Genomic DNA, 15983 nt, shown 5'->3' with positions numbered 1-15983 from the left:
AGCAAAGGCTAAACTGATTCAAGTCAGTTGGTTATACTACAGTAACACAGACACCAATATCAAAGGTTAAACCCACATAGTGGCCAGTTAATTTCACACTAAAGAAAAACTTCTGGTCGGGTGAGGTGGCTCACGCCTGTAATCCCAGCATTTCGGGAGGCTGAGGCGGGCAGATCACTTTACATCATGAGTTTGAGACCAGCTTGGCCAACATGGGGAAACCCGTCTCTACTAAAAATACAAAAATCAGCCAGGCATGGTGGTGTGCACCTATAATCCCAGCTACTCAGGAGGCTGAGGCAGGAGAATCACTTGAACTCAGGAGGCAGAGGTTGCAGTGAGCCAAGATCACACCATTGCACTCCAGCCTGGGTGACAGAGTGAGACCGTGTCTTAAACCAAAAAAAAAAAAAAAGGAAAAGAAAAAAGAAAAATTTCCAACAAAGATTTTGCCACAATTCAACTCAACCATCTGGAAAAGCAGTGTTGTTCACTAGGGAAAAAGAGTAAAAATGAGATTATCACTATTATCAGAAAAATAACTAAAAGTACATATTCTTACTCCATTTCTAGCCTTCAAATAATCTCTAAGTATGAGAAAATACAAAAGCTCTCTTCACACAAAAAAAAGGATGAATGACACCTCTTCTCTCATGAGATGTGAAAATATTCCTTAATGTTTTCTAAGGTTTAGTCACCACATGGAAGAAAACAATTTTCTCCCCTTTTTGAACATAGCCCCATGATCTTCATTTGTCAAAAAGAACAAAACATTTAACAACGGGGTTTTTAGAAATTGGGAGAGCAAGCAATTAACATATTGAACTCACACTTGCTTTAACATGCTATCTTATTCGGGGTTTTTAAAAAACGTTTTAAATGCAATTAATGCATTCATTTTCAAAGGAAAATAAACATTTTTGATATTTGCCTTCAACTGAAATAAATCATGTAAAGGAAGTTAGTTGGTTTCATTTCTCTATTTTCTAAGGATTAAGTTTAAGCACATTTTTTATGCTAACCAAACATATATAAAAACTCCAAGCTACACATATAAGAAACACACCAAACCATGGTGAGAAAAGAATATTTAGTCCACAAACCAGTCAAAATTACCACTGAAATCTAAAACTAATTTAACGCACATTTTTCTCCTCCTGAAATAGTCCAGCCTACAACCATGAGCTAAAATCAGTTAATACCCTTTATTCATAACTTAGGAGTAATTCAGGGGAAATCTACCCTTCTTTGTATACTGAGTGCTTAATGATCTCATCAACACACTGGAAAAACATGCTGGTCAATCAGTACAGTCTCATCTTGAGACAAATCTACATAAGAGGTAAAATTATAATCAGAATATTACTTGAAAAATGTGAAACCAGATAAGTCAACATTCAATAGCATCAGACTAGTGCAGCCATCTCCAATAGGACAGATGGAATAGGACAGGCGACAGATCTGCTTCAAGGGGCAGGTTATTGCATCCCCTGAAAGTTATACAAACATTCTGCCAAATGTATTTTGGTATCTTCCCTTGTTTATAGAAAGATTAGGTGATATAAATCAATTTTGAAATTTTTTTGCTACTTACTATGCATCTTCATTGTTGTATAGCTGAGCCTCTATTTCTTCATTTATTAAAAAAAAAAGTAATAAAATCTCTTACAGAATTGGTATAAGGGGGCCAGGCACAGTGGCTCACGCCTGTAATCCCAGCACTTTGGGAGGCCGAGGCGGGCGGATCACGAGGTCAGGAGATCGAGACCATCCTGGCTAACATGGTGAAACCCGGTCTCTACTAAAAATACAAAAAATTAGCCGGGCGTGGTGGTGGGCACCTGTAGTCCCAGCTACTCGGGAGGCTGAGGCAGGAGAATGGTGTGAACCCGGGAGGCGGAGCTTGCGGTGAGCCGAGATCGCGCCACTGTACTCCAGCCTGGGCGACAGAGCAAGACTCCGTCTCAAAAAAAAAAAAAAAAAAAAGAATTGGTATAAGCTTCAACAAATCAGTTTCTCTGAGGTTGTAACAAGTCATACAGATTGAATTTTATCTCTTGGGTTTAATTTTATATACAGCTGATACAATCCCTTACTTTTTATATTTAAAAGACCTATCATTTATTAAATATCTATCATGTGCTAGGTACTTTACTATCTCTCATCCTTACAAATGTTCTATAAGGCAGGTGTGATTCCCACTTGAAAGATTACAAAGTAAGGCTCAGAGAGGTACCATTGCTCACCAAATGTTAAATAACTAATCAGATGTGTAGTCAGGATTAGAACCCAGATCTAGCTAGCTTTAACTCTGAGCTCTTTACATCATACTGTCTCATTCCTTATAGTGTATCTTCATAATTTTATTTTCACAGGGTAGCAACTGCAATTTGGGGAATACTTTGCCAACAAAGTCACATACTATAATTCTGTGGAAGATAACAATGTATTTCAAAGGTCTGATAAATCAGTGAATTGCAAGGTCTAAAACAGAGTAATACTTCAAAGATAAGTGGGACAAGACAGAAACAAAATAAGAGTAACTTTAATATCAGGGATAAATAGGGGGACAATAAAAGACCTCATGTTGAAATAGCTCATTACTGTAAACTGGTTATTTTTAAAGTTAAAACAAACGGTGGGGGCCGGGGGGACTTGAGAAAATACTCAAACTAGGGGTTCTCACTAACAGATCAGGAACTACTTGTGGTTCCTGCCTTACCTAGTAGGTCTCCAAGCTGGTTGGCCTTCTCTTGGGTTTGTCAGAATTTCCAGTAAAGGGAGAAAAGCAGGATAAGAAGAGCTCTTAGGCCTTATCAGCAGAGCTCTTAGGCCTCATCAGCAGAACTTTAACACTAATAGCAACACTACTCTGTTTCTATCCCTCAAGTAAGTTCCAAGCTTTGAGAAAATAGGCTCTTTTTACAGCTCCCATACTTCTGCCCCCAAAAGGTTGAGTGGCACTGTCTCCTCTCATTGGATACATTTGGAAGGGTTAGCCACCAGATGACAGAGTAGTACCCCACAGTACTTACTTCCTAAAACAGGAAAAATTATGTTTCTTGTGCAGAACTCCTCTATTAAGACTGCAGAGGATCCATGAAGGTAAAATATCACATGCTAGAACAATGCCACAGAAAGTATAACTAGCATTCCTGACTAGAACAGCAAGGAGTGTCTCCTGGCTGCTGCATATTATAAATATATAGCTCATTCCTCATCAGTACAGTGTCGAGAAAAAAGTATATACATATGTATACACACATATATACACGTATATATACACACACATATACGTGTATGTACGTATATATACACACATATATACGTATATGTACATATACACACACACATACGTGTGTGTATATATACACGTGTATATGGATTTGCAGGGTTTTTAAAAATTGAAATCATTCAGTACGTATAATATTACATAAAATATTCCCGGTGGGGAGATATATATATATGTATATATATACACGTGTGTACATATATGTATATATATGTACACACATATATATGTGTGTCATAGATAAGGTTTTTATCCCACAAATATGGGATTAGAGAGACTAGGTTTTTATTCTACAAGATTAGTTCAGAGTAGAAATAAATAGCAAAATCTATTAATGCATTCATTAAATTTCTTGAACTATATATATCACAATTAGATTTTCAGCACTTCAAAACAGTCCTGTGACTTTTCCAATAACTAGAAAAAAATTACATCTATTTTCAAAAACTCCCATGTCAAGATTATTTCCAGAACCCAAATTCATCTTTTATTAAAAGGTAATAAATGAGAAACTAATAACAGTTATTAGATTCCAGGTAGAAGAATTTAGTAGCTAGAGGCAGGTGTATGAAGGAGACTTTTGAATTTTAAACTGTGGAAATATTACCTATTCAAAGTAATTAATTTCATTTTATTTATTATTTATTTTTTGAGATGCGAGTCTCATTCTGTCACCCAGGCTGGAGTGCAGTGATGCAATCTCAGTTCAAAGTAATTAATTTTAACAACTGAAAACTACTGATGAGAACACACAGCACTTCTGTAGACTTGTAAGCTTTCCTCATACTTTGTAATATCTAAAAAAATTACAAAATACATTCCTGCAGTAAAGACAATAAATTCATCAGAACGGGCTGCAAAAGCTAACTCCTTCTAGAATTTTAAAACAAAACAAATATCAAAAATCCAATCCCACACTACTGTTTCATTAAATCATGGACTATATTACCGAATTGTCACTGCGTAAAATACAATTTTTTTTTTGAGACAGAGTCTTGCACTGTGTCACCTGGGCTGGAGTGCAATGGTGTGATCTCAGCTCACTGCAACCTCAGCCTCCCGGGTTCAAGCGATTCTCCTGCCTCAGCCTCCAGAGTAGCTGGGACTACAGGCGTGAGCCGCCATGCCTGGCTCATTTTTGTATTTCTAGTTAAGACGAGGTTTCACTAAGTTGGCCAGTCTGGTCTTGAACTCCTGACCTCGTGGTCCACCTGCCTCGACCTCCCAAAGTGCTGGGATTACAGGCGTGAGCCATCGCTCTGGGCCTGTAAAATACAATTCTACTAGTACATGAAATCCCAATCTCAGGAATTTAAGAAATTAAAAAAGCTAATGATTAGGCTAGTATTTAGTCTTAGGATAGCTGATCATTTCAGCTAACGAGTGAACACAATAGTCCATGAAATACCCAGACCAATATTTCCTTACGTGGGGTGTAAGAAATGCTCCCCCATGGAAAGCTTTGAAAAATCCTCAAACATTTTAATCTATAGGGTCTAGTTTCTTTCTTCTTCAAACACTGGCCATTACACATAAGACAAAGCGTATATACACACACATACATAATGTATGTACAAACATGTATATACACAAATATACCCACATACACACACACATACACATACACACGTGTGTATGTAAATATATTTAAAAGTGGTGTCAAGGAAGTTTTTATACCAATTAACCTGTGGGCAATGAAGCAGCTAAAGACCATTCTGACAGACTTTTTGCCTGAAAACATATTATACTGTAACTATTTTATTACCACTAAAGAACCTGAAATGCATCTTTATATAAAACAAATGATTTTATATACAGTCTGAACTAGTTTGTCTCAAAACAGCGAGTCTCACTTTGATTCCCTATCTGGAAAGTTGTCTGATCCACTATTAAGTAACTCTATCCAAGATCCTAATGCAAATGTTACATATCCATTAAGAGTTAGTAAAACGTTAAAAAAAAAAAAAAAACCACACATACATTCTTAGCTTTAGTTCTTTAATTATCCTGTAATAATTAAACCCAGCATATTCCTAAACTAGCAACAACAAAATCCCTTTCTTTCCAAACTGGAAAGTGACACTTTGCGTGCTCCATAAAACTTTCAAAATAGAGTATTCTTAGCTAACTTCTGATCATTATATGAATCGGACATTTAAAAAAATGTAAAATGTCAATTTTTCAAAGAATAACGTATTTTTCCATATGGCTGGCAACATCTTTATTATTTTAGTTAACGAATTCATCTTAATGTTTTATTCATTTTAAGGCCATTTATGTGCCCTCTTTAAGACTCACACTATTTTCCCTAAAGTTCTTTTCCCCTCTGTGCCAACACAGAATCTTCAAAACAGTTTGTACTAGCTGCAGAGAAGCAACAATTCTACAGTAAATTTCATTTACCATTTGGTTGGGTACATACTGAAATCTGGATTCATGAATATTGACAGTTTATGGACATCAATGTGAAGAAAATTGACACTCTGGCATGTGACTGCCGACAACCAAGTCACTTTACTTCACATAGAAATGAAAATAGACCTCAGTAGCTAATAATTTTGAAATGAATAAAAGTGTCCAAGACAAAATTACATCAACTAAGTTCGAAATTACACACAAATCTTGAAATGAAAATTCAGAGTTAACATTTTAAAATACACAAGGAGACTAAATTGTTTGACACGTTTTGATCCAATGCTAATATTATTAACCAATTACCACATCTTGAAAAAGCTTACTGTAGCAATAGAATCCTTAATATTAAGTGATAGAATTTCAATCGAGTGTCATTGTTTTCTCAAAAATATTTGTCAGCTGTACTACATACAGTGCCAATTCTGGAAGAAGAACATTATTTGAACGGAACATCAGAAGAACACTGATAGACATATGTGAAAGGAAATAATGAGACTACAGATTTTTAAAATTTACCCCCAAAATGGTAAATGTATCAAAGAAATAAAACACTTTTACCAATTATGTTGCACAAGATCTCCAACTGCCTTGAAACATCACATTCTTTCAAGCAACATATAGCAAACTGCTTTCTCTAAGACTACCTTTAACATTGACTGGTGAAAGCCTTTTAAACTATTTTCCGATTAACATCTCCCTCCTTCATTTGTTAAATACTGTGATCAAGTACAACAATGAAACCGTTTTTAAGGAAATAATGTATAATTTAAAAAAACATTTAATCTCAATCCCTTTAACCAATGGAGGTGTGACAACAAACGCATGTAAAATTAACCTTAATCCGCCAACTAAAACACGCAAAATGTCTCCTAACAATTCTCCTCCTCCTTAAAACAACAACCGTACACATAAATACGGTTCTGACCTCCACCACTAGTGCGAACAGCTAATCAATAAAGAGAATGGTTATGTTTGGAGACCAAGGTGCAACACCCCCCCCCCCTCGATAAACCTCCCAAAATAACCACATCATCCAAGTAGAACTGAACATTATTTTTGCTAAAGCAGGATTTCAACCTCGGGGAGCCTCAGCCCTTAGACAATGGTGGTTACCAGACAGTGCTACACAGTTGGGTCCAAATGACACATTTCACTAGGCCTTGGACACAACACACACACGCGCGCGGGCGCGCACACACACACACACACACACACAGAATATCCCAAGGGGCCAGTTCTAAGCAAGGGGCGTTCAAACCCCACTAGGAGACGGAGAGTAGCACCGCGGCATGGGGGGGTCGCTAGGGGAGGACAGGCCAGGGGGTGTCGATAGAGCGGAAGGGTAACTGCACTGCACACGAGGGAGGGGGCTGGAAATGGCCGATGGATTCTATATTTATTTATTTAAAGGTCTTGATTTAATGGGTCCTTCCCAGGGGTTCTGTAACTAAAGACAAACTGCGCAGCAAACACTCTGGGGTTGGGAGAGGAGTCGCTGCTCCCCCTACCCCGTGACCAGGGACGGGGGGGCGGGGGAAACAAGTTCCCCTGCCAACACCACAGACCACCCCGATTCCCCTCTCCCGCTCCTCCCCAGGAAGGGGTAGGCTAACACAGAAAAAAGGGGGAAAACAAGTTCCCCAGCCAACCCCACCACCCGATCGCTCCCAGTCGCTCCCCCCACCTACCACTAGAAAGAGGCAGACTAAACCATGGAAGGCGGCAGAAAAGGGAGAAATCACGCCGCTCGCCTTCCCCCCGGCCACCAACAGACTCCCGCGGGGTCTGTGAGCGAGCGGAGAAGCCAAAGGGATGGGTGGGGGTGGAGGGTGCCGAGCCCCCGAAACCAAACAAAGCGCGGCCTGAGCGAGAGCCCAGGCGAGAAGGGAAGCCGCGGCTTTTCCTGCCGGCCGGGCCCGGCCCGGGCTGACACTGCGGCACCGGGGGACCCGCCTCCGCTCAGCTTGGGTCTCCCACCCCCAGGGCGCGCAGGCCGCCCCCGCCCGCCCGCCCGCCCGCCCCGGCCTCCCTTCCCGCGGTGCCCGGGAAGGCGGGCGGCTGGGAGGTAGCGCGGCCTTACCCCGCTCGCCGACGTTGTTCCGCTCCTGAGGCAGCGGCGGAGGCGGCGGTGGCGGCGGCGGAGGTTGCTGCTGCTGCTGCGGCGGCGGCGGAGGCTGCTGCTGGGGCGGTTGCTGCTGGGGCGGCTGCGGCGGCGGCTGCTGCGGGGGCTGCTGCTGCTGTTGCTGCACCGGGCGCGGCCGCGACACTCGCCTGGGTCTCCGGTTGGCGGCTCGGACGGAGTTCATTTGCCGGGCTGAGGTGGCGGCGTTGGCGGAGGGACACACACACGCACACGCACAGCGAGCTTCGGGGCAGGAGAAAGGGGTGGGGAGAGTGGGAGAGGGGGGAGGAAGGAGAGGGGGCGAGGGGAAGGGGAGACGCTGAGGGCGGAGGGGGCGAGCGGGACCCCGAGTCCGGAGAAAGGCCCGGGTAGACAGACGGAGACCGAGCAAGGCCGGCCGGGCGGGCCTGACGCACGGGGAAGGCCGAGGCCGCCGGGCGGGGCGGCCGCGAGGGACGAAGGCAGAAAGACGGGCAGAGCGAGAGAAAGAAAGAAAGGGCGTCCGCCGCTTGGGGATCCCGAGGCGAAGCGCGGCGGCGGCGGCGGCGGTGGCTGAAGAGACAGATCCCGGTCCCGCCGACTCGCGAGCGGCGTCTCCGGCAGCGGGGGGAGTGGGCGGGCGGGTGAGGAAGGGAGAAAAAGAGAGGGAGAGAAGGGAGGGAGGGAGCAGGGGGCGCCCGGCTCTTTTTTTTCCCTCTTCCTCCCCCCCACACCCCCTGAAAGAGATTTCTGTGAGGAATTTTTCTCTCTTTCTTCGGCCTCTTCTCTCTCCTCCCCCCCTTCTCTCCTCGGCGAAGGGGAAATGAGTGTGAAGGGAGGAGATAGGGGGTAAAAGAGGCGTCGTCGTTCCTCCTCCTTAAAGGAACCTTTCCTCCTCCTCCTCGTCAGCCCTGTCGCCGCTGCTTCTGCTGCTGCTCCGTGGCAGGAGGAGCCATTGACACCGCCGGAGCCTCCACTCGCCCAGTCGGTCCCTCCCCGCCGCGGGGCTGGCCGGGGGCGCGGGGGAAGGCCGCGGGGCGGCGGGGGGAGGGGTGGATGGGCGGGGAAAGAAGGGGCGGGGATTCCGTCCAGGCGGCCAATCAAAGGCGCCCATACAACCTTCCGGCCAATGGGACCTCCGCTCTTATCGCGAAGTCCCTTCAACGCCCTGTTTCCTCTCTCGGGTTTCCTCCTCCCCCGCCTAGGAGGGGGAAAGAGGAAAGGGGGAGTGTGGCGGGGCGGGTGATAATGGGGAGGTATCAGGGCAAATAATAGAGCAGGGGGTGGGCGAAGAGAGCGCCAGTGCGTAGCGACGATTCTGGGAGAGGAGGTGCTCGGAGGAAAGGGCGGGGGTTGCTGATGTAATGGGGAGAAGTGATTAATCCTTCGGTTCGCCGTTTCAGCTTCCCCCCTACCCCAACCTTCACCCGATTTTTTTGAGCTGAAAAAAAAGTGGAACGAGGGAGCCAATCTTTGGTAACTCGGGTTTTCTGTGGTAGGTGGGTTCAAAATCTGAGCTGTAGGGAGCGCTAGAGATTTCGTGCCCTTTAGCCAAGCTGAGGGTATTTGCAAACCCTGAAGATTTCCTTCTCCGAGCTTTGGGCTTGGTAAGCGAAGTTTGGAGTCGGTGCCTAATCGTATATCATCTAAACCTTGAAAAGGCTTTGTTGACCTTTGGCCAATTTGATTTGTTCTTTGAAGAAGTGTATACAATGTGTGGGAAAATAATATGTGAGAGGAGAGAAGTAAATGTGTTGATGTTGTGATTGTTTATGTGATTTAATTTTTAATTTTTTTTTTTAGGTCCCACAAACTGCAAGGAAAAGAAAAACCCTCAAGAGGAATTACCTTTATACCTGATGCCCCCAACATAATCTCTCTCCAAGGGAAACTTGTTTTTATTCCCTTGCGGCTGTTACGATGACTGAAAATGTATTCTCGATTCTCCCCCTTCTCTCTTTTGTTTTGCATTTTTTGGATGTGGTAAAACTGGCAGTTTATCTGATTATCTGGTTTTCAGAATTTTGGGCGATGTCTGTGAGTGTCATCAGTTGCTGTCTAGGTTTGACATCGATAATTCAGCAACTACAAAGCGTGATAAAGCTTTTGAGAGGGAGGAAAGTGTATTTTGGAAGGAGGGAGAGACGCAAAGAGGCGAGCCTGTGTGTTGAGTCCCAGACTTGGTGTGTGACTACAGGCAAAGTACTTCACCTTTCTAGATGTCAGCCCCGCCCCCCTCACCTCCCAAGTTTAAATAAGAACTTATTTTAGACTACATGATCCTGTTTTCAATTTTTAAGAGTTCTGTGATTTTGAGATGATCTCTCTTTAGTCCAGAAAAATGGAGAAACGTAGGTCTATGTTTGTTTCTCAAAAAAATATTTGAGGAGGACAACTGTTACAAAACAGCTGGAGAACTCCAAATTTTTATGGTGGTTAGCTAGGTGCAAATGGGTACAATTTTAGGTTTGTTCAAATAAACATAGGGGAAAAGTAAAAGTACAGGAAAATTACATTATACATATAAGTGTGTCCATCATTTCTGATTTTTCTAAAAATTTACTTTTTTATTTAACAAGTACTTTTTGGCTCCTTCCGTGTATGCATTAATATGTATATAAGGTGTTATGGGAAATACTAATAAAAGGAAAATATTGGGCATAAAGAGTTTGTATTTTGGTGTGGCAGAGTGGAAGGTTTACTTAATTCAGATGTAAAGAAAATGTAGCTTGTTTATTTTCTGTAATTTTAACTTCAAGTCCCCACATCATCTCAATTTTTTAAAAAACATAACTGCTTTCACCTTTTATTTCCCCAACTCTCTTTCTAATATATTAATGGGAGGGGCGGGGTTTAGGGTTGTTATATGTGGTATAAGGGGTATCTTTTACATACCCTAGATTTCTAAGTTTATTGCAACAATTCTCTGACATATGGCAGTAAAATGCCTTGTTTTAGCAAAATTAGTATATTATGACAATTTCCTGATAGATGGTAGTAATGTCTTGAGAAAGGAAGCACCTTTTTCAAATTCACAGAGTAACTGGTAGGGTGGTAGCATCCCTGAGGGATAGGGAGGTTTACAAGGGCATCTAAGCCACTAATGCCAGTCCTTATATTGTCTTCTGGCGTGGAGTGGCTAGTATTGTCTGATGGCAGCCACTGTCATTTATCATTTGTTACTCATAAAACTGGTCATTTCTGTACTTTTGAGGCTGATTTCTTTTGCTGAAATCCATACATGAGCCATTTGCCCCATACACTATAACCTCTTTGTACTGACCCCAAGTCTCCACAGGTCCCTTGATCCTCATGGTTCTCACTGAGACACATGGGTACTTGTGGATTCCCCGAATACCACGTGTAGGCCTTGATGAGCCAGGAGCCTTGCTTTGGGCTTACTAGTTGTTGAGCCGCTATCCAACAATGTTGCATTTTTCTCCCTATGTCATATTGAACATTCTGGCAGGCTGAAAGTAGAACTCCTAGAGGTCTTAGTGTTTTACAGACATGTCCAGGGACGCAAACCACTATCTCCAACTTTCTTGGATTTCCCTATGTCTCTGTGCATATGTGAACTACATACCCTCAATTCTAGTTTCCACCCTGAGAGGGGATGGAAAGTAAGCACACTGGGTCTGATTAACCTCTTCCTTGTACCCTTTTCTTCTTTCCATCATGCCCCAGGGTTTTTAAGGAATGGATTTTTCTCCTTCCCATTTGTCAGGAACTTTCCTTCTGTACCGTATCTTCTTCATTTTTGAGATTTGGCATTTCTTCTGCTCCCTTTCTTGGAGCCATGATAGCTGATGAAGTGCTCAAGAGAGAACCCAGTTTAACAATAATGGAACACCTATTGGGAGATATTAAAAAATATTATCCTATCCCTACATTACTGGTTTCTACATGTGTTTAGTTTATTTCAGGGATTAAATGTTGAAGTCATCTTTGTGTAAAAGTGTTCAAACTCAATTGTGGAACTTAAGAGTTGTCAGGACTGACCCTGGAGATCGTTAACTCTCATTTCTGTATTCAACAGACTAGGAAACTAAACTCCAAAGAAGGGAGGTGACAAAACTATAACTATTTGGTAGCAAAGCCACTGTCTGCCAATCCAGGGCCCTTTCCATTCAGAAGCATTGTAGACAATATTTTGAGTTCTGGTGAGAACCCAAAATATCCTGGAAGGTTTTATCCATAGGCAGATCCACCTATATTAGTAAATAATTCTGTCAATTAGCTGTCATAAAAGTTATGTATGTTAGAAAACAGGAGAAAAATTTAAAAGGATTTCTTTTAGGGGTGGGAGCCACCTAGAATTATTTCAGTAATACTTAGCATAATTTCAGAGGACTGAATTCCCTCAGGGTTTGCTCTCTCTTCAAGAACATTTGTGTTTGTTTTTCTCAGCTAATTACTGGTGCTTAAAAGGTTAGTGTACTTAAAATTATTTGTTTATAAAACCTATCACAATAGCAGTGTGGAAAAAATAAGCTCTTTAATCATTTTAATACCTGGCAGGTGATATTTACTGTGATTCTTAAATTATAATTTTACCATTTCAAAGATTCAGCTTCCCTTTCCTCTGTCATTCTATCATCTAGTCCCAAGCCGTCAGCACTTAGTTACATAAGACACCTCAAAGCTGCTCACTCCTTTTATGTCATTTAAGAAATTAGTTTGATCTGAATATGGTTTCCCTGCAGGAATAACCAGCTCTGTTTAAAATATTCTTGTTAAAGTATGAATGACTTATCTCACTAAGCTGAAAAAATTCATTCTTCAGTCCATGCCCAGATAATTTTTTATCAGTTAGGTAGTGAAAATTAACTCGGAACTAAGGATTTAAATTTAACGTATATGTGGGAAAACCTGGTAAGCACACAATCCAATGATACCCAGAAGTTATCTTTAAAGAATTATAGAATCTGACTTTAATACCTTTCCCTGTGAAGTAATACAGAACGCTATTAAAAGAAATCAATTTTGTTCAAGTTTTAGGCTGGACTGTGATAGACAGTGGTAAATCTTTGTTTTTTAAGAGCTGAACCAATTTCTTTTTATTATTATTATTATACTTTAAGTTCTAGGGTACATGTGCACAATGTGCAGGTTTGTTACATATGTATACATGTGCTGTGTTGGTGTGCTGCACCCATTAACTCGTCATTTACATTAGGTATATCTCCTAATGTTGTCCCTTCCCCCTTCCCCCGATCCCACGACAGGCCCCAGTGTGTGTGATGTTCCCCTTCCTGTGTCCAAGCATTCTCATTGTTCAATTGCCACCTATGAGTGAGAACATTCAGTGTTTGGTTTTCTCTCCTTACAATAGTTTGCTGAGAATTATGGTTTCCAGCTTCATCCATGTCCCTACAAAGGACATGAACTCATCCTTTTTTATGGCTGCATAGTATTCCATGGTGTATATGTGCCACATTTTCTTAATCCAGTCTATCATTGGTGGGCATTTGGTTGGTTCCAAGTCTTTGCTATTGTGAATAGTGCCGCAATAAACATATGTGTGCGTGTGTCTTTATAGCAGCATGATTTATAATCCTCTGGGTATACACCCAGTAATGGGATGGCTGGGTCAAATGGTATTTCTGGTTCTAGATCCTTGAGGAATCGCCACACTGTCTTCCACAATGGTTGAACTAGTTTACACTCCCACTAACAGTGTAAAAGTGTTCCTATTTCTCCACATCCTCTCCAGCACCTGTTGTTTCCTGACTTTTTAATGATTGCCATTCTAACTGGTGTGAGATGGTATCTCATTGTGTTTTTGATTTGCATTTCTCTAATGGCCAGTGATGATGAGCATTTTTTCATGTGTCTGTTGGCTGCAATAAATGTCTTCTTTTGAGAAGTGTCTGTTCATATCCTTTGCCCACTTTTTGATGGAGTTGTTTGATTTTTTCTTGTAAATTTGTTTAAGTTCTTTGTAGATTCTGGATATTAGCCCTTTGTCAGATGGGTAGATTGCAAAAATTTTCTCCCATTCTGTAGGTTGCCTGTTCACTCTGATGGTAGTTTCTTTTGCTGTGCAGAAGCTCTTTAGTTTAATTAGATCCCATTTGTCAATGTTGGCTCTTGTTGCCATTGCTTTTGGTGTTTTAGACATGAAGTCCTTGCCCATGCCTATGTCCTGAATGGTATTGCCTAGGTTTTCTTCTAGGGTTTTTATGGTGTTAGGTCTAACATTTAAGTCTTTAATCTATCTTGAATTAATTTTTGCATAAGGTGTTAGGAAGGGATCCAGTTTCAGCTTTCTACATATGGCTAGCCAGTTTTCCCAGCACCATTTATTAAATAGGGAATCCTTTCCCCATTTCTTGTTTTTGTCAGGTTTGTCAAAGATCAGATGGTTGTAGATGTGTGGTATTATTTCTGAGGGCTCTGTTCTGTTCCATTGCTCTATTTCTCTGTTTTGGTACCAGTACCATGCTGTTTTGGTTACTGTAGCCTTGTAGTATAGTTTGAAATCAGGTAGCATGATGCCTCCAGCTTTGTTCTTTTGGTTTAGGATTGTCTTGGCAATGTGGGCTCTTTTTTGGTTCCATATGAACTTTAAAGTAGTTTTTTCCAATTGTGTGAAGAAAGTCATTGGTAGCTTGATGGGGATGGCATTGAATCTGTAAATTACCTTGGGCAGTATGGCCATTTTCACAATATTGATTCTTCCTATCCATGAGCATGGAATGTTCTTCCATTTGTTTGTGTCCTCTTTTATTTCGTTGAGCAGTGGTTTGTAGTTCTCCTTGAAGAGGTCCTTCACATCCCTTGTAAGTTGGATTCCTAGGTATTTTATTCTCTTTGAAGCAATTGTGAATGGGAGTTCACTCATGATTTGGCTCTCTGTTTGTCTGTTATTGGTGTACAGGAATGCTTGTGATTTTTGCGCATTGATTTTGTATCCTGAGACTTTGCTGAAGTTGCTTATCAGCTTAAGGAGATATTGGGCTGAGACGATGGGGTTTTCTAAATATATAATCATGTCATCTGTAAACAGGGACACTTTGACTTCCTCTTTTCCTAATTGAATACCCTTTCTTTCTTTCTCTCTGATTGCCCTGGCCAGAACTTCCAACACTGTGTTGAATAGGAGTGGTGAGAGAGGGCATCCCTGTCTTGTGCTGGTTTCAAAGGGAATGCTTCCGGTTTTTGCCCATTCAGTATGATATTGGCTGTGGGTTTGTCATAAGTTGCTCTTATTATTTTGAGATACATCTCATCAATACCTAATTTATTGAGAGTTTTTAGCATGAAGGGCTGTTGAATTTTGTCAAAGGCCTTTTCTGCATCTATTGAGATAATCATGTGGTTTTTGTCTTTGGTTCTGTTTATGTGATGGATTACATTTATTGATTTGCGTATGTTGAACCAGCCTTGCATCCCAGGGATGAAGCCCACTTGATCATGGTGGATAAGCTTTTTGATGTGCTGCTGGATTTGGTTTGCCAGTATTTTATTGAGGATTTTTGCATCGATGTTCATCAGGGATATTGGTCTAAAATTCTCTTTTTTTGTTGTGTCTCTGCCAGGCTTTGGTAGCAGGATGATGCTGGCCTCATAAAATGAGTTAGGGAGGATTCCCTCTTTTTCCATTGATTGGAATAGTTTCAGAAGGAATGGTACCAGTTCTTCCTTTTACCTCTGGTAGAATTCGGCTGTGAATCCGTCTGGTCCTGGACTTTTCTTGGTTGGTAGGCTATTCATTATTGCCTCAATTTCAGAGCCTATTATTGGTCTATTCAGAGAGTCAACTTCTTCCTGGTTTAGTCTTGGGAGGGTGTATGTGTCCAGGAATTTATTCATTTCTTCTAGATTTTCTAGCTTATTTGCGTAGAGGTATTTATATTATTCTCTGATGGTATTTGTATTTCTGTGGGATCAGTGGTGATATCCCCTTTATCATTTTTTATTGCATCTATTTGATTCTTCTCTCTTCTTTATTAGTCATGCTAGTGGTCTATCAATTTTGTTGATGTTTTCAAAAAACCAGCTCCTGGATTCATTGATTTTTTGAAGGTTTTTTTGTGTGTCTATCTCCTTCAGTTTGAGCAGAACCAATTTCTAAGTGTTGAGAGAAGACTAGGCCAAAACGATAAAAGCATTTATATTAGGGAAGGATTGGTAGGTGATAGAAGTTTGGGCAGATGTGAGAGTGGAAAA

The 15983-nt window shown here is 41.5% G+C and overlaps 1 protein-coding gene across 4 annotated transcripts in view; it reads right to left on the bottom strand.

Annotated features, from left to right (window-relative positions):
- The window catches only part of FBXO11 (F-box protein 11), a 98616-nt gene extending 89789 nt beyond the window's left edge, over positions 1-8827 (bottom strand). For 3 of the 4 annotated variants that reach the window (XM_019021094.4, XM_019021095.4, XM_019021096.4), the window contains exon 1: positions 7788-8016. In XM_019021094.4, coding sequence (XP_018876639.1) covers positions 7788-8013 — 226 coding nt within the window. In that variant the 5' untranslated portion in view covers positions 8014-8016. Of the gene's footprint in view, positions 1-7787 lie in introns of all 4 variants that reach the window. The other variant, XM_004029204.5, reaches the window with a different exon arrangement.
- Positions 8828-15983: the final 7156 nt, after the last annotated feature.

Source organism: Gorilla gorilla, chromosome 12 (assembly GCF_029281585.2).
Source record: "Gorilla gorilla gorilla isolate KB3781 chromosome 12, NHGRI_mGorGor1-v2.1_pri, whole genome shotgun sequence".
Taxonomy (NCBI): Eukaryota; Metazoa; Chordata; class Mammalia; order Primates; family Hominidae; genus Gorilla; species Gorilla gorilla.
This window is presented reverse-complemented; position numbering and strand designations above follow the sequence as displayed.